The 23,219-nt window shown below is 50.7% G+C and overlaps 1 protein-coding gene across 4 annotated transcripts in view; it reads right to left on the reverse strand.

Moving 5' to 3' along the window:
* TBX15 (T-box transcription factor 15) overlaps positions 1–22,592 on the reverse strand; it is a 108,260-nt gene extending 85,668 nt beyond the window's left edge. Inside the window, exons 1-2 of one of the 4 annotated variants that reach the window (XM_073234488.1) lie at positions 22,491–22,592; positions 10,084–10,304 (exon numbers count right to left, since the gene is read on the reverse strand). Coding sequence is in view for 2 of the 4 variants with exons in the window: in XM_017676627.3 (XP_017532116.1) it covers positions 9,134–9,338 (205 nt within the window). In the remaining 2 variants the exon portion in view is untranslated. Of the gene's footprint in view, positions 1–9,133; positions 10,053–10,083; positions 10,305–10,401; positions 12,063–22,490 lie in introns of those variants that run through there. The other 3 variants (XM_037021246.2, XM_017676627.3, XM_073234489.1) reach the window with 3 other exon arrangements.
* Between the last annotated feature and the right edge of the window lie 627 nt (positions 22,593–23,219).

Below are 23,219 nucleotides of genomic sequence, written 5' to 3' on the forward strand. Positions count from 1 at the left end.
AGTGATGAAGTTGCTTTACTCAGTCTTCACTTTCAAATCCACAGTTTTTCCAGCTATTTCAGGGAATGGTACAAAAATGTTCACAGCATAAATTACCTACATTTTCTGTAAATTCACTAATGCCATAGAATTCTTTAGGCAGGAGGGTCCTGAGGGTTCACACAAGCAACAACTGGTTACATCAAACACAAAGGACTAGAAATCACTGATCCAGGACTTCTGAACATGTGATATTAATCTAAAAACTTTGCAAGAGCTTTATGGAAGCTCTTAATTCTAGCTGTAAAAACATTTTTTTTCCCTTCGGCCTTGTGCTATTACTGTTACTTTCTAAAACTGCAGTAAAACTTCCCATGTTCCAACAAAATAAGAGATGAGTAAAATGATGGCCAGGGTGCATTTAGGAGAAAATGTTAATATTTTTAAGTTAGCAGGATCACAGAATCTTATAGCTAAGGGGGCCTCAGGTGTCATTTGAGCTCCTCTCCATTTCACAAACCAAGAACTGAGGGCCTCATCAGTGGCTATGAAACAACTTTATTTTTTCAACATTTATGTGTCTGACTTTAAAATAAATATCCCTAGTTCCAACATTAATAACAAAGCTAGCACTAGAATCTAGGTCTAATTTAAGCTAGTTTAGCCCTCTTCATACTAGAATACGTGCATATAATCTAGAATATGAGGGCTTGTGTTAAAAGCTTTGTAGTACAGTGAAGACTCATAGATATGCACGTAAGTAGTTAAGGTTCCTGAAGTGTTTTACAATTTATTATTCCTCGGCAAGCTTACTTGTATGATTAATTTCTAACGAAACCTTTTTTTCTTCCTAAATACTGCAGTGCATAGGTATATAACCCTTCCCCAACTTTGCTGCAAAAAATAAAGAAATCAAATTATTAGGCTTCCGAATTGAGGAAGCTTTATCAAATCCAGGGAAAGCATTGCTGTGTTCATAACCTCTTACTGGCACGAATGTTTGCTCCTCACCCCAACCCCACTGTGAAAATCAGTTACTTATTTTGCAGGAGCAAGAATGCAAGTCCTGAGCCACCCAAGTCACCTAACCCCTAGGTTACTACACTTCCGGGCCCTGAGGGCCGGTGCGATTGTCGCTTTGGAGCATGGATGCTTCAAGGCAGGACTATTCTCTCAGCTAACACTGAGCCCGATAAGGGTTATTCCCGCCTGCTTCTTACAGAACATAACCATTTCTCAAGGACTAGCAGTCATTTCCCAATCTACTTTGTAAAATTGGGTGGTTTCTTCCTCTTTTTGAAAATTTATTTTTAGGAAAACTATCACTTCATTGTATTTAATCTCCAAGAAGAGCGTGAAGGACAATTATTCGCTGTCCTTTTGTCTGGATGGGCAGTGCAGGGTCTCTGGGCTGGGTGCGTCTCAAAACGACAGAGTGACTTTCCTTTTCAGCAGACTGGCTATGATATTTACTGACCCTGGAATTACCCATTTGGAAATGGTTAAGGATTAAAAGTTCTTCAGGCCGAGGGATTCTTGGTTTCTAATTGCTAATGTTTGAAGTCAGTTTGATTCCTTGGAAATTTGTTCAGCCTGATGAAAGCAAAAGCCCAAACTCGCCTCAGGGCGAGAGGTGTAAGATCCTTGGGTTCCGTTTGTTTGGGCTTTTTTCCCGGTTTTTTTTTGTTGTTGTTGTTGGGTTTTTTTGAGGTCTTTCACCAAGGCCTTCCCGATTACCCCTAAGTCCCCACATTTCTCCAGGATGTAATTAGAGCTGAGAAGGACACAGACCAGCTCTCAGGATTCTGGCCTCCCTGCTTTCAAAGACCCCGCGCGCGGCAACCCACGGTGCACGCGGCCGCGCAGCCCAGCGGGCCGGATCGGGCCCCGCGCGCGATAGCAGGGACTGGGGCAGCGCGCACCCAGGCCGGGTGGCCCTGACTCGGCTGCCGCTTCCGCCCCGAGGCGCCGCCAAGGCCGGGGCCAGGGCCCGAATGCGGGCAGACGCGGCCGCGGCCCAATTCTATGGCTTCTGAAGGTCACCCGAGCTGCCTTATTTTCCCAGGGGTAGTTTCACCGGAGGAGGTGCAATCCCAATTCCTCCCTTGGTGAAAGGTCCTCCGAGAATTTTTTGAGTTGGGAAGAATATGGGCGTTTTCAACGTGTGTGTAGAAAGTGGGGGAAGGAAACAGAATGTTGGGTTCACTCTGTTGAGAAACAGGCGCTATAACTCATGGCTCCCAGTTACGTATTGAACAATAATCTCTAACGATCCCCTGCAAGGGAACTCTACTGTTATCTGTAGTAGTTGGTTTTTTAAAGCAGGCTGTATTAGTATATTACTTGTGCAATTCAGAAAGAGGTTGTTGTTTTTTTAAACCTCTGAAGTGTGTGGCAATTTGGAAAGTCAGCTCATTTGAACCTTGGAACTATATTGAAAAAAATGTAAAAGAGAAGATTTTTGCATGTATTTTCTATGTTCTTAAATTATTTTCCCAAAATCAGGGTTTCTGTCATTTGTCTATTAACCATTATGATTATCCAGATTTCTCTTAGCAATTTGCATAACTCTCTGCATAGAAAAACATGGAATTATCCTTCAGAATACAAGGTAGCACTCTACCTGTCCAAAATGAAGATGGCATTCACAAAATTAATGCCAAATTTAGTTAGAACAATTTCCACTCTCACTGTTCTTTTAAATTGCATCTGTACAGTCTTACTTTCTGGTGTTTTCTCTTAGACTTTGGTCAAAACCATTAATTAATTTGAGAGTTAAGTGAAAGCATCAATACTTTAGAAGTTTCACATCTGGGATTCTCTTGAATTGTCAGATGATAACTAAAGATAAAATTTCTTGTCCCCAGATTTTAGGTGTTCCCAGTTTGTTAAACTAGCCACTCACACATAACACACAGCAGTTTGTTTTCTCAGAAATAATATCTATGTCCCATTCAGAACTGTGGTGCTCACACATAAATTTGTGTCTAAACACATATACTGGAATATGCTCTTTAATACACTTTATACACTTACATATAAAAGGCAAAGCTACATCTTGGCTAATAAAAAGAATACAGAGTAAAAAGTATCCATTCCAAGACCTATTTTCATTTCTGATATCAAAAGCTTATCATTAGTTTGGAGTCAGCAAAATATCACACTCAAAGTGAAGCCCTTAATGGCAATGAATAAATGTTGATTTGTCATCACCAGTTGCTTGAATTCCCCACCTCTTCCCATTTCACCCGTGGTCCTCCCTCCAGAGTCTCATTTTCCACCCTGCACTTAAAGCAAGGGCTTCACTTAAATTAGCTAATGATTATCCTGGCCCAAAAAAAGTGTAAACAGGTCCTAATTTATAAATTTGCTAATTGCTGCTCCTAGAGCAGACCCTGAGTGTCTCAGTCATGCATTTAAAAATTCGAGGCTCACTAGAAACCAGAAAAAGCAAAGCAAAAATAAACCTCATGGATGAGAGAAAGAAGCAGGAAAGATTCCACATTCCACCAGTTCCCTGCTTTTCCCTGTGGAAACTTATCCCAAAAGGTCAAAACTAGAAAACCACTTAAATATTCTCTCCTGCTGAGTTGCTTTGTCTTTGTCTTTCGGGAGTAAGAAAGCAATAACCACTGCACTCCCAGAATAATCATTAGATGGGTTTCTGCATTTCCAGAAAGGAGAGTGAAATGCCAACCTGCTCTTTATCCCTGTGGAAAATGCACAATTCAATTCAGGCCTGCTTTTCTTTCTTTCTTTAATCTACAGTCACCTAGAGAAGGAATTTGCAGATCTAAGGAGTAATCATTTTTCTCCTGGGTGAGAGAACTAAACTTCTAACAGAACCCATAATCAGAATCTCAAAAAAAGTGCTCTCATCTTATTAATATTATGTTTTGGGCAATAGAGATGGTTGTAACAGACCTGGAATATTTCACTCTTTAATACTAGCAATGCCCTTAGAGAGACTGGGATAAACAAAACGTTTCAGTCTTCTGAGCTGAAACGTATCTGTCCCTCTCTCTCCATGGCCCAACTTTAAGCATTAATGATGAGGGACTTGGCTGCATTAAACTCATGTCTACACACGCAAAAGAAAGTATACAAATTAATGGTGGAACACAAACCACCAATAGCCAATCATTTTAGTTTTGGCTCCCACGTTAGGCATTTCATATCATTCTTCACTTGCTCCTCACATGCCATGTGTAATTAATTATAGAGATTTTAAACTAATTTTCCCTAATAATTAAAAGATGTTTGTGATACCATTTGAAGTAACTGGGAGGAGGGGGACAGAAAGGTGGCAGCGGGTATGTGTCAATATAATTTCAGTCTGAACTCCACTGTTAGGAATTTAATTCTCCATTTTCTCTGTATTAACGTCACCCCATGAATCTTTTTTCTGGCAGTTTCACCTATAAAATAAAAAAACGCAAAATGGCCATGTCTGAACCCAAATAAAGTGATCAATAAGAAATGGCGTTGGTCGGGTGGAGTATGGAACATGTGAATCTAGAATGGCTGCGCCTCTAGGCTGTGAGCTGATCTGTCTAGAAAAGGCTTCGCCGCCCATTAGGCTTGTGCCCGCGGGACCAGTCTCTGTGGGGCAGACGTTGGTGGTGGTGGGGCCAGGAGAGTGGCCACCCTGCACCGCACAGACGTGACGAGAAAGACCCTTCCGCCGCACTCTGGCTGGTTACCCGTGCCTTCCGCAAGCATGTCGGGCTTCTGCGGCGCAGCGAGCGTGGAGGTTGGCTGGAACTGCCCAAGTGTAAACCATAGCCGCTCCAGCTTCCTTCCGTCACAGTTCAACTGTGGGCAAAGGTTTTCCCCATTCCGCGTCCTCCCCACTGCCCTTCCACAGTTTGTTCCATCTATGGGACGGAGCGCGTCAAATTATTTCCTTCTTCCTAGTGGCTTCTAGTGTGTCACTGCGTCAGGGCAGGAGTTTTACACAGAACTCCGCGACCCTCCTCACCGCCAGGGAGCCATTGTGGTGCGCGCTCCCTGCCCGGCACCTCCAAGGGACGCCTCATTTAGCCACCAACCGACCAGCGTGAGAAAAGGGCGTCTGGCAGTCGTCCCACAACGGTCCCCACCGGCCTGTGAAGAATTCAGATCTTGCTTACTCCCTCATTCTCCTACCCGCAAGGTCACTCACCGAAGGGGCAGGCACCGTGGAAGGCTGGAGCCTTGCACACCTTAAGTAGGCCCCACCCTTGGCTCCTCCGCGGGGCCCAGTGCTGGCACCGAGGTCCGCACCGCTGTAGAGACGCACGCACCACCAAGGAACTAGAGGTCCTCACCCGGGACTCTATCCCAGGCATACACTTTGGCGTCTTACGCAAAGCACCCCACACCTTCGCCCTGCGGCCCAAGCCCCGAACTGCGCCCTGGCTGGTGCTTGCCAGCTGAAGCACGTTCTCTACATGGGCCTTAAACTCATTGCTTTATCTCCTTTACTTAAAGTGTCAGTGAAGAGTCATTTCCTCCGTTTTGACCCTGTTTCCCTGTTGGGGGTGAAAGGTGGGCAGTGGAGTGGTGTCAGGATTAAAACCGTGGAGTTTATGCAAATAAGCCATAAACTGGCAGATTAATTCGTGTGAACAGTTCTCCCTAATACAAAAGAAGTAAGTATCCTGGGGGACTGAGCGGGCTTTTCCAGTCTCATTTCACCAGTGTAGCTCGGACGGGCGCGCGCGGGAGAAGGCGAGCTCCTGACGCATGTGACGTTAGCGCGGAGCGCTGCGCTGCCCGCGTGTTTGGGGGTAGGCCTGCTTTGTGTGCCCACCCGCGAGCGCTGCAACTTCCTTAGGCCTCTGGAGCGTCGCTGCTGCAAGGCTCAGGCCCGCGAGCTCTAGAAGGGAAATCCCTCCGCAGAAGGTTTGAATTATTTCGCTCCGCGGGAGACCCGGCCTCGGCCGCACTGGGCTGTGGATTTGGGCGGGAAAGGCCTAAACGGATCTGGGAAAGCCGGGTGGAGCGGAGCTGGGGTCTGAGCGCAGATGGCGCCGCCGGTGCCTGAAATACACTTCCAAGGCCTCAGCCGGAGCAGCTGTTGCGGGCGATCCAGGCTGGAAAGTTTTCTCCATTGCTGCTTGAGAGGCGGGGGCAGGCAGGCCCGAGAGCCAGGCTCCTCGGAGACCCTCCCCAGCTGGCGGCTGAGTCCTGGCTGCTTCTCCGAAAGAGAGGGAGTGATGACCCGGGTGTAATAATTAGGGCACCTCACAGGCCTGCTTTTCGGGCCTCGAGGTTTCTCAGGACCACCATGCTCGGTGGAAAATTTTGAAATGCATATTGTGTGTCCCCTGATGTGTGAGTGCCTACGTTGCGCAGGCCGGGCTGGTCCCCCGCTGCTGCAGGTTGGCGCCCCAGGCTGTGGGAGCTCCACGCCAACTAAAACCAGCTCTGTCCCGACTCAGAAAGAAAAACGGGCTGTGAAAAAGCAAAAGGCCACGTCTTTGAATAAAAAATAAACATTAAAATCTCACCTTTGGGTTGTCTTAGGATCCCGAGATTTTTGAAACTTGACTGGGGAGGGCTGAAAATGGGCGCACCAGTCAGAGAGAAGGGATGGTGAGAATGATAAATACAGTTGCTCTGTGCGGGTGTCCTGTGTACGTGTGCATGTTTGTTTAATCCTTCTTCAGTGCCAAGGCGATTTTGGTTTTGTTGTCGTTTTGTTCTGTTTCTGACCTTTTATCCGCGGCCTAGGGTGGATGAGCCACTCAGCGGGTCTGGCGCGCCGTGGGTTCTAATCAGAAAAAGATTCTAAACAATCGTGAGGCCTAGCCCTGCAGAAACGTGGCCCTGGGCACAACTGAGTCGCCTGTGCCTCCTCTCTCACATCCACTAGCATACACACACCTTTAAATGTGGCCCACTGGCTGTTTGTTAGAGCGCTATATTCAAGAAAAAAAAATCAAGAAAGGCCTGCAGGGGACTCAGAGCCCGGGCCTTGCCTTCTGCTACCACCCAGGCTCAGAGTCCCTGGCTCTGCCTCCTCCCGGGACTGCTGCCGAGTCTCCACGCTACTGAGCTCTTTTTCTTAAATGTTTTCTCATTCTACCTCCGGTTCGTAAGAAAGCCTTGGCCACTGCGGAGGCTCTAGTTTGGAGATCCCTTCAGCCTACGACGTGGCCAGGCCCCACCCGCGGAGCCTGGGTCCGCAGAAGGCCCGCGAGTGCTCTTTGCCTGCGACTCCTTCCGGACCTTTGCCCTACAAACGTATTTCGTCTTCTCTAATCCAGAAGCATATCTCTAATTTTTTTAATGCGATAAAGGTGGAGGTCAAGTGAACTCTCTGCTAGGTACAGTCTATGTTGGAGGTCAAGTGAACTCTCTGCTAGGTACAGGTCTATGTTAGAGCCTCATCCTACACCTATCCTGCGGATGGGAGAGAACAGCATTCTGGACACCAGCTCCTGGCGTTCATATCCCTGGACTGATCTCTCCTTGCCCCAACCCCTCACTTTTCTCTCCTGATTTACGGCTGAGAAGATGGAAAAAGTAAACTTCGATTTGGGTCTCTGATTATGAGCCCCGGTGTTGGTCCTTTCAAAACATGCGACTCAGACCGGCCCCTGGAGATCTGACCCCTTCCTCAGAGAAAAGTACCCGCGGACAGGGCTCTGCCATGCGCAGTAGTTAAATAACTTCTGCTTTTCCTACTGTCGGGAAAATAGAATTCCAAATCGTGAGTTGTCATAAGGGTGGAAAGAACTTCCACTCAAGTGTGTGAAGGCCCAAGCGAGATTCTGACAACAAATAAATGCAGTGAGGAAATAGGGCCCTGCCAGAGATGGGAAACACACATAAGCTACACATTCCTTTCTGAATTGCCCACATAGGGGTCTGCGTGGACAGGCACCCACATCCAAATACAGGGAAAGACTTGAGCGGATGAAATAAATCTCCTTTTAATTTTCTTTTCATCGACTAATAAAAATAATTCCCCAGCACTAAACTCAAATACCGTAACGGGCCACAAGAACACGGAGAATTCATAAAACTTTGTCTCCGCAAGTCATCCACTAATCGCGTTATTATTAGCCTCAGGAGCATGGAAATTGAACTGTCACTGCCGAAAGAGAAAATGTAAGCGACAGCTGTCCCTCCTTGGATCGGCCAGCTTTCCAGTCCCCAAGCTCCTGGGCCCACGGCCACCCCCATCCCGGCTTTCCGGCACGCCGACCCAGGTTTACTCCTCAGCCCTAGCTGGTCAGCAGAAGAACCTCCAGAACGGTTTTAGAAGTTGTAGCTGTAAAGTTTCTGAAACCGCTAAACCAAGCTGTGAGTGTGTGTGTGTGTGTGTGTGTGTGTGTGTGTGTGCGCGCGCGCGCGCAAGATTCTTCTGACAACAGCTGTTCCCTGGGGCTGTTTTGCACAGTTGAAATCTTGGCACTTAATACAAAACGTTAAGTTGTCCCCCGCCCTCCCAGGTTTCTCTTAAAATACAGACATCTACATCCGCCCCGTGTTTATATGTTGTGTGACTATAATCCGAGACAAAAAATCTCACCGTTCCCCTCAAAGACAGAGATATGGGCCCTGAAGAGTGACTCAGGGCACGGGGAAGGGGTCTAACACATTCGTCTTTCCATAAATGCCAACGAAATTGAAATACAATTATGCTCCCTCGTCGCTGGAGCAGGGGAAACACTACAATTTGCGTTCCAGAAAAGTTGGTGGGGGAAGGGCGAAGACCGACGTTGAAGGTTAAGTGGGAACTGGGCATTTACCCAGACTGGGGTATGGGGCCGGGAACTCCACTCAGTCCTCCGCAGCCATCAGAACCGAGACCCAGGCTCTCTCCAGTCCCGCTGTTGCCTGCGATCCTCATCAGTTCTAAACCCAAGGCCTGCAGCCCCTCAGCTGCGGGCACCATGAACCCAGAAGAGGAAGAAGGGATGCTAGCCAGGAGGGGTCCTCGCTAGAGGCTGGCGACGAAACTGCAAGGTTCAGGCCAGTTCCCGCAAATTGGTTCAGAAGAATTCAGAAAGGCTCAAGACATTTGCGCGAAGAAAAACAAACCCGCTCTGGAGCAAGGCAGGCTTCAGCGGCTAGGGCCTCCCTCCCCACCCTTGGGCTCGCCGCTGCCGCCCGGCGTCCCTCTCCGCCCGCCTCCAGCGGTCTGATCCTACGCACTCACCAGGGTGAGGCTCCAGGCCGTGTGCGGCCGCGTCCTCCGCGTCTCCGAGTGGGCCCGCGGGACTCAGCGCCTCCATGGACAAGTCCAGCCCTTTCTCCTCCCAGTCTCGCAGTTTCCGCTTTTTATTTGAGCCGATCAAGGCTTCAACGGAGAAGGCATGTGCTCGCGAGCTCAGGGCGACTGCAGATCTTCTCCTTTCACTCATCTTAGCCGCCCGCACCCCGGTTCCCGTTCGCCCCGCTACTGAGGGAGCAGCCCGCGCGCACCCTCACGCTCCGAGCGCCCGCCGGGCCGGCGGCGGCTCCGAGACGGCGGCTGCGGGGATCCTCTGCTCCTCTCCTGCGCCCTGCCCCGCCCTTAGTCACCGGCCCAGACAGGCACCCCTAGATGCCCCAGCCGCTAGCAACGAGCGCCCAGAGCGCCTCCCGCTCGCTGCATGAGCGCCCGAGTCTTGCTTCCCACCCACCGGGGCAGGCGCTTACAGGCTGTGCAGGCTGGACTTCATCTTTTTTTATTCTGTCTCTCTCTCCCCTCCCTCTCCCTCTTCCTCTCTTGGTCTTCCCGTCCTTCCTCTGATCCAAACTTCTGGGAAACTTTTTTTTTCTAAATTCCTCCTTTCCCGAGGAGCTGGGGGCAGGCGGTGCGCTCCTGTCCGAGGGGCGACGGAGGGAGGGGGGAGGAAGGGAAAGGCAGAGGGGAAAAAAAGCCGGCCCCCGACCAATGGCGAGGAGGGAACAGGAGAAACCCTGAACGCGCGGGCCAATGAGAGGTGGGGAGAGACTGAGGCTCGGGCCAAGGCTCGGCTCGGGTCTTCCCCGGCTTGGTCCTGGGCCGACTTTAACCCCTGGCTTCCCGGTCTCCCGTGGGCTCCTCGTTGGCGCAGGGAGAGGAGCTGAAAGTCGAAGTCTGACCTGTGCCATTACAAACTCCTTCAAGTCCCAAATCCTTACCTTTTCCTCCCAAATCTGCTGAGTCTCAAAGAAGCTGCAAGCCAAGAGTCATTTAATTACAGATCTGGAATTTGGGGGCTGCGACCAAATGTCAACCTGTCCAAAAACAGGAACGACTCATAATCTCCGCGCCTGCCCCCAGATGCTTTTGGATCTGCTGGTTCCGTCCGGATTTCACCACACGGGTTCTTATTTTCCTGTTGAACGATTTCTAAGCAGCTCTAGTTAAAGCAAAACGAAAGAAACAAAAAAGCCCCGTCACTATCCAGGATCTTGTAACTGAAAAATCGAAAGATCGCTTCCTCCTTCCAACTCTACCTGGGAGTGAAGGAGACCTAGGCGCCCTCAAAACAGGAGGCCGGCGGTGGGTCGCGGATCTTACCGCGCGCTCCGCAGGCGATGCCGACTGGGCCCGCTCGCAGCAAATGATCGCCTCCCTTCTGCGTGGATGCTGAGCAGAGCCTCGCCTGCTTGGGGCGCTTGTTCTGGAAAACCCACGGAGAGGGGCTGGGCTAGGGCAGCCAGGAACTTTGACAGCGGAAAGGGAGCTTTTTAAAATTCCCATCAAATCCATCACCTCGCAAGCCCAGCTCTCCCCACCCGCTGATCCTCCCTCTGCTCTTCAAAAAAAAAAAAATTCAGGACAGTGCGGTCGTCAGGGATTTCTAAGGAACTTAAAATCCAATACTGATGGCCATTCTCTTTTCCTGCATCCCCTCGAGGTTATACTACTGGTCGCGGGCCGCAAGAGACTCCAAGCGGAGTCCAGCTCAGAGCCAGTTCAGAGGGGCCGAAAAGTTAATCTTGCCAAGCTGGAAAAAGGTCTCGGATTTCGCAGACTACAGCCTCGCCACAGCCTGGTCTTTAGTCCCTGGTTGAGACGCTTGCATTCCCGCGCAAAGAGGCAGCAAACAGCCAGCTCGGTGCGAGCGACAGACTAAGAGGCCCAGCAAACAAGTCTCGCGAACAGCCGGGTCCTGAGCCCTCAAGCCTTGGGCAGAGGGGTCCAAGGCTTTTCATAGACACCCCAAGAATGAGTAACCATCAGCCCTCCCACCGCGAGGCAAGAAGGGAGGGCCTGTCGGGCCTCTGAAACTCTGCATTTCCCTCCCAATCGCGGAAGGCAGGCCTGGATATCAAGTCCTTGCTCTTATAGTTGAAAGTGCTCTGGCGCTGGAGGCAACGACCAAATGTCATGAATGTACTTTGGGCCTCTTTGGAGGCAAGGGGAAAAGGTCACTTTTGACCTCCCTCAATTCAGCTCGGCCCTGAGGAGAGGAAGCTGGCCGCACAGCAAATGCAGAAAGAAAAATGGAAAAGCCACCAGATGAGTGTGATTCAACCAAGCTCAGCCTCCCAGGTCTTCCAGGAGCCTGTGTCGCAGTCTTAGGGGTCTTCCAGAAGCCCTCCAAGATCCCTTGGATCTAGAAGCCAAGTAGTGAGCCCTTCAGCTTCTCTCTGCAGTGCTGCAGGGCAAACTGCCAGCCAGGGCAGCAAGTCATAGGGCCTCTCACCTCAGTCGCCCCTGTGTTTCTTCCAGGAGCCTTGCAGAAAGTGACTGTGTATTCACCACCACCCCACCTTCAGCAAAGGAGTTGGAGACAAAGCAGGCCAGGATAGGGCAGGTACCTTCACCAGTGGCTGGGATCTGTCCTTCAGCTCCAGATGCTGGTGTCACCACCTGGGGCCGGAGCCTGCCAGAACCAGGCCTAGTGGGTAGGGATGGAAGTGGCCTGTATTTTTACTCAGTGCTGTCCTCTCCCACCTCCCAGTGCCTGCACCTCCTTTTTTCTTCTGGCAGCTGCTTGCCTTGGCTTTCCCTGCTAGATCTGGTTTGGATTGAGATGTAGATACATCGCAGGCCCTATACCCTCCGGAGGCCATGAAATTTCTCAAGAAGAGGAATTTTTGTCACCCAGGCACTTAGATGTAGGTCCAGAAGGCCTGCACCATGTAGGTATCTACACACACATCCCCAAGAGCACATAGAGAAGTGAGCAATGCCTTCGGTGGCATGCAGCTCACCCCAAAATACACTTAATTCTGCCCAAATTATCTCCTCTAGCCCAGCCCCTCTCCGTGGGTTTTCCAGAACAAGCGCCCCAAGCAGGCGAGGCTCTGCTCAGCATCCACGCAGAAGGGAGATCATTTGCTGCGATCAATTAAGTGAACAAAATACACTTAAGTGAGTTCTCAGAGGAGCTCTTACATCCTTCGTTCAGGCTGCACATAGGTTGCTCCCACCCCCATCCCACATACACACATATCCTGGAAGTGTATGTTTGGCCATTAAAACAAATCAGACAGTAAGTAATGAAGCCAGGCTGGTTTGGGACAGTGCTGAAAACAGTCATTTTCCTCTAGGTAAATGGGAGGGGCAGGGAGATTTCTTTTTGTGACTATAGGAATCAGTCATTTTTTCAGGGGCATGCACTCCCTGGTATGTGACCATGTACTGATGGGAAGAAAGTCTGGAAAAAGATTAAGCAGGATGGTTTAATTTCTGTGACTTACACATATAATTGTATGTGATTGAGAGAAGAAAAAAGAGAATTAGGGCTATTAAATATAAGAATCTGGGAACATGCTATGCATTTTTTTTTCACTCATTACATAAAAAGGCCTTCAGATTTCCTTTTCTTATCCCAGTTTCTCTCTCCTTTAACCTTAAGGAATAAAAATGGGGCCCCTAATGTATGAGGCTAATTACTGAAGCAATCCCCAGTTTTCCCAGGCTTGGGTTCCAGCCTGAAATAGTTTAGGTTTATTTGAAGTTGAGGATGACTGACATGGACCAAGCTAAAGGTCCCACCCTCTGTCCACCCCACCCCTACCCCTTTCCCCTACCCTGTCCCTGCAGGGCCCCAAAGAAGAAGAGATGGTTGCTAAGCACCTGAGAAGTCAGAAGAGATCTAGGGGTGGGATAGAGGCACCAAGAGGAACTCATTCACCCCCTGCAGGGACATGTGTGAAGTGAGTGCCCACTCCTAGCTTTGAGAGGAGGTAAACCAAAAAGAGGACAGCAGCATAGTCACAGCTCATCTAAAACTGAAGGTGTCCATATATTATGATTTTTCACAGAGTTCTGCAGCATAGAGACAAAAGTCCTAGAAATGGAACCCCTTACAGCCTCCATATACCTGTGTTTTCCTTCTATTTCTCCACACTAAATACCACCCTAAATACTACCACTGCCAATGCTTCATTCACCAGAGGCGGTAATTTTGCAGTTTTCAGTGAGTAATCGAAAACCAACTTAAAAATAGTTGGCCAGCAGGTCATGTTTAAACTGCCCCTATACACATGGGCAGGACACTCTTTGAGGGAGGGGTGGCAAAGATATTACAATGAATCGGGCCTGTCCAAGCAGGTAATAAAACATTATGAGGCCAGTACGGGGTGGGAGGAAATCACCGGGACTCCAAAGCAGGTCCAATTCAGTTTCAAACTGTGACCTTAGGCATGTCAATTAATGGCCTGTACCTCAGTTTCCCTGTTCGCAGAGCGGAGGGGTCCTAAATAGTTTACAACTAAACAAAACAAGCAAGATAATAAGAGGCAGGACAAACCTGAGGTTTTATTATTTGGTGTGACCGAATCTTCCGGGAATGTAAGGCCAAGGTACCCACTTTTCACTTCTTTTCCCAAATTGGTGCCCAGTCATGGAGTGGCATGACTGGCCTGGAGCCCTCCGGTGGGCGTGGGGGGGAGGGAGCTGGTTTCTAGCAATGCCCGCCCAAGGCCAGTGGGCGGAGACAGCGAGGGTCCACTCCCCCAGGCTGCATCTGGCATCTGAGGTCGCCCGTGACCGTTCAGGTTGCCGGGAGCTGCGGGACGGTCCTGTGTCGTTGACTATTCAACCACTCCCTCACACTATTTAAAAATAAAAGTCCGTGGGGGCGAATCGTCTTTAATGATGTTTTTTTGTTTTCACGAAATAAAATCTTTTGTTTTTATTTTAAACTAGCAGCGTGCCCACTTCTTGGTCCTTCCAGATGTTTGCAATAAAATCGCAAGTTTTGCCTTTGGGATTGGAAATAAAATTTAACGGCCTTCACCCTGTAATTATTCTCTTAGCTCGCCCTTCATAAATTTACCTGCTTTCTATCGGCGTTGGGGTAGGGGGCGAGCGAAAGGAGAGAAAGCCCCGATTTTATATTTGTTGACTATAAAAAAAGCGCCACCCGGTTTCCTCGCCTTCGGCGGCCACGGCGTAGCCGGGAGAGCCTGGCCCGGCGGGCAGCAACATTGCGCTATTGTTCGCTGACTGCAGTCTGCGCCGGAGGCGAACCCCTCCACAAAGGGGGCCTTGTGCCGCCCTGCCCGGAGCGGCAGCGCCCAGGAGGTGAGGAAATCCTGTGCCCCTAGGTTTAGCTCCTCTTTCCCTTGGGCGTATCGCGCAACCGGGACAGTTGAACCTTCGCCTTCAGTTTGCACCAGCCGTGCAGGACGCCAGCTCCTGACCTGCCAGCCCGAGTCTTCGCTGGAAACGAAACCTCCAGCCTGCGTGGAGCCCACTCAATGTGAAGGAGGAGCCTGCCTCTGGATACCAAGGTGCTACGGAAAGGCCGGCTGGGGGCGCGAGACAAGGGCCTAGCCCTTTCCTTCTTGCATGGGCTGGGCTGGAAGGTACATTCTGGCACCCCTCAGGAGCTCAAGGTTGCTTGGCAAACCTAAACAACCCAACCCAAAATCAGAGGATTTGGAAGCCACCAGCGTGCACCCTAAAATAAATGTGGGCACATCACTACTATATACTTGTATAGGAAGCTGATACTGTACAAGATGTATTTTGCATGACTACACAAAACCATTATTCTATCTATCCAGCAAGATAAACGTTCATGTATATACACTGTGTACAGCTACATGTTTGTACCCACATGCTTTTCTAGGACCAACCATTCATGCAGAAACAACGCATGCTTGGGTACACAGCGTCACACACAGGGCCATATGGGGAAACAGCCTAGCTACACAGCTGGCCCCAAAGTCTGCAGAAATCTACAGGCATTCTGCTTGCTGCATTTCTATTCACAACACAGCTCCCTCCTGTGTTGTGCTTCATCTATGAAGCTGTACCTCTGGATTCTCTCCTTCAGCTGCACAAAGCTACCTGATCTCATAGATGACAAAAGAAGGGAAAAATGATGAACACCACCTTTGAAGTCTCACCCCTTGGGAATGCCACCCAATGCCTGGGAGAGATCAGGATGTTCCCCAAAGCCCAGGAGACCTAGCAGGGACTAGAAGACTGAGCAGAGAGAAGTGGTGGCACCAAGCAGGAGCAGCAGGGTTTTGTCTTGTTTTGTTTTATTGACATGCAGCTCCTTTCACCATCCAGCCAGTGGGCCTTGGGTCAGAAAGCCACACCGTAGGAGCCAGACACTTTCTAGGCAGAGAATTCTTTCCAGTTCTCTCTGACCTTTGGACTCCCAGCTCTTCCAGCTCTAAATGTGACTACACCTGCCCCTTTCTGCTGGGGTTGCAGGTGCTTGGCTAAGAAGGTTAAGCATTCCCTTTGTTTTTTTCCCTGAGAGGAAGAGTTATCTAAAACTTAGAGGGGTAAAAAAGGGGAGAAGCACCAGATTCCCTAGGACCTACGGCAGGGGCTCGTGGTGTGACCAGGTGGGGGGCTGCTGAGGCTGGCAGTAGTGAGGCCAGACAGAGCACCTAGAGCCCTGAAATGGTCTGCCACAAGGACCAGCAGCTAAAGGTGAACAAAATTTGAGGCATTAGGGCCTTGATGTGATAGCTTTTTCACCAGAAGCACTTAAATTTCTCGTTACTAATAAAAATTGGCCATCCAAGAGCAAAATGTCTTCAGTAGAACTACACAAGCTAGCCAGGCCCTGAGCTGTCACTCGCAAACACAGACAAGTAGAATCTAACAGCCCCCTTACGGTCCATCTCCCCCTTGCCCTGCTGATGGAAAAATTGTCCGTTATACATGGAGAGTCGAAAAACAGCTCTCTGATTATGCAGCTCTGATGAGGCTGGGGAGTTGATCCTCCTCGAGTGTGTCTCGAGGTCAGGGTAGCTGGAGTGGCCAGACAGGTGCTTGCCTCTAACACTCAGACTGGGAAAGGAAGGAAGGAGCTGGCTGGGGGCACAGGGTTGGGTTGTGTGAGCCAGATCATGAGAGGCTTCTTGTTCGCTTTGGTCCATAAATTATAGGCCACCTCTTTGGCCCTTCTTGGGTGAAACCAAATTAAAGGGGATGAAAAAAAATCTGGAACTTTGTGGTAATATGTATTGCTTCCTTGGTGATGCAGAAACTAGCTGGGTTAAGGAAAGTACCATCTTGGGGAGCCTGTTGTTGGACAAATGAGCCCTCAGAAGGTTTTTAAATATATTTAAAATACTGTTATATATATAATATATACCACATAATATGAAACCAATTATATATATATATTATATATATATGTAGTTGTTTTACAATTCCAACTGTCTTTCAGAACGAAGACAACTATATCTTTAGGTGGGTGTTTGTGGAGAGGCCACATTGCCAGTGTTCCAGAGTCTGCCAGTCAGAAGAGATGGGGGAGAGAGGCAGTTCCACACAGGAGACACTCAAACAGCAGAAAGAGACATTGCACTCTGGCCCACAGCCAAGCACCCCAGAGAGCCAGGGGTGAGGGAGTTAAAAAAATTATTTTTCCCGTAATCAGGAAAAAAATCACTTATCTTCACATACTTCCCAAGGATTTCACAGGACAGTCAACAAATCCAGGAAAATGATGGCATTCCCAGGGCAAAAAAATCAATGACTCAACATTCTCCTGATTCATAATGGTGTCTGCAGCACCAGAGGCCCAGGAGGTTTGTGGATTCTGTGGCACAAGAGCCAGGGGCACACCTGCCCCCAAAATTGCTCTCCTTGGCTGCTTTCACTGGAAATAAGAACTTCTGACCCAGCTCAAAAAACAGCGAAAGGCAATGCCATGCAGAGGCCCCTGCTTCCAGGAATATCAGAGAAAGGAAAAATAACTGTTTATTTCCACAGTCTTTGTTTTTTGCCATCAAGTCTCATTCCTTATCTCCTCTCTTTCTGATCTGCACCACTTATGAATAGTTAATATTTCTAGAGCATTTACTCTGTGACATGCCCTGTGTTACGTGCTAATTTAGCTGTATTAAGTCATTCCACCCACTTCAAGTCCTATAAAGAATCAAGAACTTGTGTTGCTGGTCCCATTTTAGAGAAGAGAAAACTGAGGTACAGATGGGTTGTGTAACTTGGTGGGAACCTACAGTTTTTCAGTGCAGGTTATCTAGATCTAGAGACAGAATTCTTAAGCCCTATACATCCAGTTGCTCTCGGTAGGAATGCACTTAATGCAATTGCACACTTAGGTTCTCTCTGCCTGCAAGTGACTCAGGCAAAGGAGGTGAGGAAACGAGGGAGTTACTGATGAAATTCTCTTATACAGGCCGAAAAATGCCCACCGCTATCTAAAATACACGCAGAAGGCTGTCCCCTCTTGAGCGCAGCATCCTTGCGCGGAGAGGCGATGGGGTAGATAGAAGGGCTGGAGCTCCACCTGGTCCTTCCTCAGGGCGAGGCGTAGCGGACGCTGAGCAGAAGAGATACAACGCCAGTAGCCACACTGGTGACTTCCAGGAAGGGAAACTGAGGGCATGTGTTAGTCCCTGGCGGGGCTCATGCAATAACCAAGATCACGCTCCAAGCTCGGGTTAGGCTCCTGTGGCTCCGAGGTATCTTTCCAGGCCGGCGTCTGCCCGCAGCCTCGCAGCCCCGGGCCTTCCTTCGCGGCGCCGGTCGGGTCGGCCTCGACCTCGGCTGCTTCGCTTTAGAGGCCTCGGCTTTCCAGGACTCTGACCCTTTATTGCTTCAAACCCCAAACCACCCATTCCTTAAAGGCTTCCTGTCAGGCCCCTGCCCTCCCTGGCCTCCGACCCTCCACAGCACACGTATAGGCTGGTTACTGGGTGATTAGAAGCACCTGAGCCCTCAGAGCAGTTCGAAGCACCTCTTCTGCAGTGGAATTTGTCTCCGCGGCCATGGTCGTCAATCAGACCCCTTAGCCCTCAGTTTGGGAGCTTCCTGAGGACAGGGTGTGTTAATAGGCATGGGAGGCATTTCCAAGACTCCACGGTCCCTGGAGAAATGCTGCTCCCTGTGATGGGCGCTCAAATAGTTTGAGTTCTTTCGCCCACCCCACCTCCCACACACATTCACAGGGATCGACTTCCCTGTCGTCTACGTATTTTAATACTCATTTCTCCAGCTCAGATCCGTTTGAAATGCAAACAAGGAACAGATCTCGTGGCCTAGCACCGACTGGTAGCCTTCGACTGATTATTCCTCAACAGAGCTGAGGACTCGGAAATCAATTTGTCGCGAAAGAGAGGGTAGGGACGGAAAATTGGGTCCTCAGGGGGCTACAGAGAGGGCGAACTCCGAAGTTTCTAAGATAAACCTTGGCTTGAGAAGGAAAGTCTTTGGCTTAATTTGGCGTGAAAAGGGAATAAAGCAAAAGCCCACCGCGCCCATGGAAGGCTCGCGTGAAGGCACCAACCAGTTCTGGGGAGCCGGCTGGCCAGGAGCTGACTCATGTAGAAATCCCCACCTGTCAAACGGCGCACGTCCGCACTGATGCCCTCAAATCCTGCGCGACCTCCAGCTCCGACGGGCTCAGGCTGAGTCTAGTTGGGTTTCTGCGCCCGGACGGCGGCAGCCTCCTGCTGTCGCCCAGGTGTAGGCCTCGCTCTTCCCTCCCACCCCATGCGAAGGTTGGCCTGCGGGGGGCTGTGGGGAGAACAGTCCCTGGGTAGTCCCGGGCGCGGGCCCCAGCCAGCCGCTTCCTGCGGGACCCAGAAACAGGGGAGAGGTGAAACGCAAGAAGACTTTCCCTCCTCCTTTCCCCTTTTCCCCGATTTTGGTTTCTCGGTGGAATGTTGGCAGCTTCTCGGGCTATTTTTTCTCCCCCTGATGGCAAAACCAGTCTCACTGGCGGACTTTCTCAGAGCAGGCACCGTATTGGAACTGCTGTCCAGGAGATGCAGTTTCTTGGGCCGATGTCCCTGGTGTGGGTGTTGAGGCAGGACTGAGCTCCGCGCAGCTACTCAACCTGCATCTGCCCCTACTCTTACCCTCCACCCCTGTCCCCCCGGCAGGGAGCTTCCTCTGTGAAGCAGATGCATTTTTTTCAGCCAACCCAGGGACTGAGTCCATTCTCCTACCTGTTTGGGATTCCTGCTTGCTATCTAGCCATCTATTTTTCCTGGATGTTTACACAATAACTGGAAAAACATGAGTTTGCATGTGTCTTGTGGGGAACACTGGGGAGAGGGATCAATGAGTGCAGGTATTCATCTGGTCAACGAGAGAAAAGGCATGTGCCGAGAGGACCCACTGAGCCCCTCTCCTGGGTATAAGCCTTTGGCCCTGGGAGGCCCCTGGGCACTCTAAGACCATCAGCTTCTGTTTTGCTCCCAGTTCCCTGCACTGGCGCCAGCAGGTTCTCTCTGGGTTTAGCAGTGCAGGTAGGCAGGTTGCTCAGAGCCTGACAAATGTGGATTGGGGCTTTTAGGACTGAGAGGTTGCAGAAAGCAAATGCCAGGAAAACATGAGAGGGAAAGGAAGTACAAAAGGAAAGGAAAATGTATGGAAGAAGAGAGAAAGAAAAGAAAGGGAAAATAACAAAAGGAAAGAAATGGAAAAAGAAAACAAAGGGAAAGAAAAATTGAAGGAAAGAGGTCAGGACTTCTTCAGCTCTTGAAACTTCAGCCCCACTCCTAGCCTGGGAATAAAATCCACTCACCAGCCCCCACTTCGACCTGCCTTTACAAAGTAGGATTTGGGGTGAGTCAGGACCAAGGATTAGGGAGGAGGTCTGGAATGGGTCTTAAGGAGTAAGTACCTCATGCAGAGCAGAGCCGCTGTGGCTAACCCCCTAGGGTTTCAAGCCCTTTGCTAAGGTTCTTAGCACAAACCAGACAAACCCAGTGTCCTAGCAGGACCAGCCTGCAGACTGAAGGGCAGAGACGCAGAATCCTCCAGCACCACTTCTTCCAGCAATGATGTGTTGGATACAAAGTCGAGAGAGGAAGCAGAAGTGATTACAATCAGAGAACAGAAAGAGCACAGTTTTGGGGAGAAGGGGCTCAGGACCTTAAGGAATCAGCGACTCCAAGCAGGCCCTACAGCGGTGGGAGTTCGGCGACGTCTGCTTAGGCACAGGCAAGAGGGCCTTTCGGCTGCGTGAGGGTGGGAGAGGTTGGTTGGAAGCCCGCAGTGTCTGAATGACTCCATACCTAGTGTAATGTTCTCCCGAATCTTAATCCAATTTGAGGTTATTAGGCAAAATGCCAGGAAAGGCTGCACGTGGGTTTTATTTCGGTAAATCCCTTTGGGTAAAAGACGGATGGGAACCAGTTGATACTGGCGCTCCACCACCTAGTTTGTAGCTGCCCTCACCCTTTTCTGGGCCGGAAAGAGGGTGGAGGGCAACGAGTTCTGAAGGCAAGAGGTCGTTTTTCTCCCGGAGCTCCTCCGCACCCCCTTCCAATTCAATTCACCGAACTTGGAGCCTTAGCCTTAGTTTTTCCTATTGCATCCCCCCGCCTCCAACCTCTCCACACCTTCTCTCCTACATCTCAAGGTCAAAGACAAATAAAGCCCAGCTTCCTGCCTCGGGTGAATCACTCAGACCAGTCTGAGGGGAGAGGGGAAGAAAAACCCGGAGAAGAGGAATGCGCTGTAACCCCCGGCGAACAGATGTGTTTGGCGTCCCGGGCCCAATCCTGGCCGAACCCAGAAAGCCAATGCTCATTCGTGCGCTCGCGGAATTACATTTTCTCCCCGGTCCAATCATCTCTTTACAGAAAAAAAAAAATTAAAGAAATAAAAATTGCTGCTTTGCAAGATCAAAGTGCCGCTTTCTAGTGCATCTGGTTGAGCACGGAGATGGGGGAGGAGACGGGGAATAGCGGCGGAGTCACAGTGACCCAGCTTCAAAGTGTTCTCAAGAGTGAATTTTGGCCAGTGGATTTTAAATTCTCTTCCCCTTCAAGTTCGCGCTGTGCGCAGCGGGGAGGCGCGTACCTGCGCTGGTTCTGGGTGCGCGGAGAAACCTGGCCTTGACCACCTCCTTGCCTGCGCTAGATTCTAAGCCCTGAGGCTCCTGTTGAGACACAGACTCGCAGACCACGCAGGGGGCGTGGTGAGCGCGAAGACGAGGGTGTGTAATCAGCAACCGTAGGGTCACCAAATATCCGAATAAACCGTGGAGAAAACACGAAATCGCCTTGCTCCAACTCAGGTAGCTGCTGGAGGCGCCTTGTCAGCCTTCGCTGCTCTCAGGCTGGAAGGTCACTTCTGCTACGCCCGGACTGGGGAGAACTAGGTCAAGGTTCGGATTATTCGGGGAACCGGGTCAGTCGTAGACTTTGCATGGAAAGGGCTGTCAGGAACTTGGTTGCGGAGTTGTTTCTGTGTGACTGGGCGACACTGCCGGCCTGGTCAATTAGGCCAGAGCTCCTTCGGGCTCCCATGCGCTTTCCTTAAGCGAAGAGCGGGGCTGGCACCCGCCACGCCGAGTGCTCGGAATTGTGGCCGGGGGCGCTGGCACAGGAAGCCGCGAGAGGTGAGAGGCGAGTTCGCAGGGCTTGAATTTTTGAGGCCGAAGAAGGTAAATCCAGGTTGGACTGAGTCCCGGGGAGGGGCCGGCTGCCTCTCCACTTTTGCTGCGAGGTAACTGTGGAGCCAGGCGGCAGAGATGAGGGCTTTTTCCTTGTCGTCTGCGAAGCCTACCTACCCAGCAAGGCGCGTAGGACTGCCATGTCTCCACTAGGCTCTCTGCGCCCCAGGGGACAAGCCGGAAGACAGCTTCTCCCAAAGCCCGGCAGCCTTTCCTTTCCAGGAAAAACCGAGTGCCCAGTGTCACCTCGATGGCACTTGATCTGAGTTGACTCTAGGTGGTCATTTTTGATGTCTCAAATTTCAGATTTTCCCGCCAGAGCAGGATGGGTTAAAATAACCAGCCGACAGCGTGCCTGCCCCTTCCTGCCCTGGGTTCCGCGTCTCCCTAGCCGCCGGCATGGCTGCAGCTACGAGAGGGCTCACGAGGGAGGCGGGGGGAAGGAGGAGATGGAGGGTGGCGCGAGTGGGCAACATGGTATTAGTATTCTCATTTCTAGAGAAGACAACCAAGGTCCCTATAACTTCGTCGACTGGTCCTAAGGTTCCTGAGCAGCAAAGTTAAGGCTCTTTACCCAGGTCAACTAAAATGTCTCGTTCTTCCCACCCCCTTAGGGGTGATTCCACCACCTAACTCTCCCTTCTCCCGCCCGTCACTCTGGGTCATCTCCCCGCAGCTTGAGCAGCTGGGCGCGGGGCCTGTACGCACAGCCCTCACCGTGCACGCCGAGCATCTCACCTCAGCCAGGCAGGTGCAGAGGTGGCGGGCGCGGGAGACGTGAATCGTCTGGCCGAAGGGCAGAAGAAGGTTGGCCGCCTCCTTCTCTTCCCGATGGCTAAGGGGGCAGAGAAGGCGGAGGTCACAGAGCTGGGGAAACCGCCGTCAGCAGGTCCCGGCCCCGCCTCCCGAACACAAAGTCCAGGAAACCTTGGAACTTTCCATTGTCTGAGACGCTTCCCTAAACAAATTCCCGTGTGATGAACTACACAGAAGAAAGGATAACTGGGGGCTTAAGAAGAGAGGGCCTACGCAAACTCAGGAGGGGCTCAGGGCCCAGAGCCCCCTGGCTGGGAAGTGTGAGCAGAAGCCCCCCTGCCACCAGGGCCACGCGGAAGTGAAGAGGGCAGCGCCTTAGCGCTTCCCCGGCGCTTCGGTCAGAAGGCTGAGCCCCCGCCGTTCAGTCCTCTGGAGGAGGGGGTATCCAGACTGGACTCTTGGGTTCCGGATGGGCAAGGGATTGGAGTCAGCTAGTGTTGGGCTTCTGGGAGAACGCGTGTTCTTGGGAGACCAGGATCACTGACCCCAAGTGCCAGGTTTCCTGGATATTGAATCTGTAGCAATCTCCACCCTAGAGGGTGGCGGGTGGTGAAGCTTCCCCCTTTCTTGTTTTCACTGAAGTTACACTCATCCACCCCGTGTTTGCTTTCCTATGTCTGCAAATCTCTCTTGTTCCCATTTTCCTGGCAC

The sequence above is a fragment of the Manis javanica genome, chromosome 4 (assembly GCF_040802235.1).
Source record: "Manis javanica isolate MJ-LG chromosome 4, MJ_LKY, whole genome shotgun sequence".
Taxonomy (NCBI): Eukaryota; Metazoa; Chordata; class Mammalia; order Pholidota; family Manidae; genus Manis; species Manis javanica.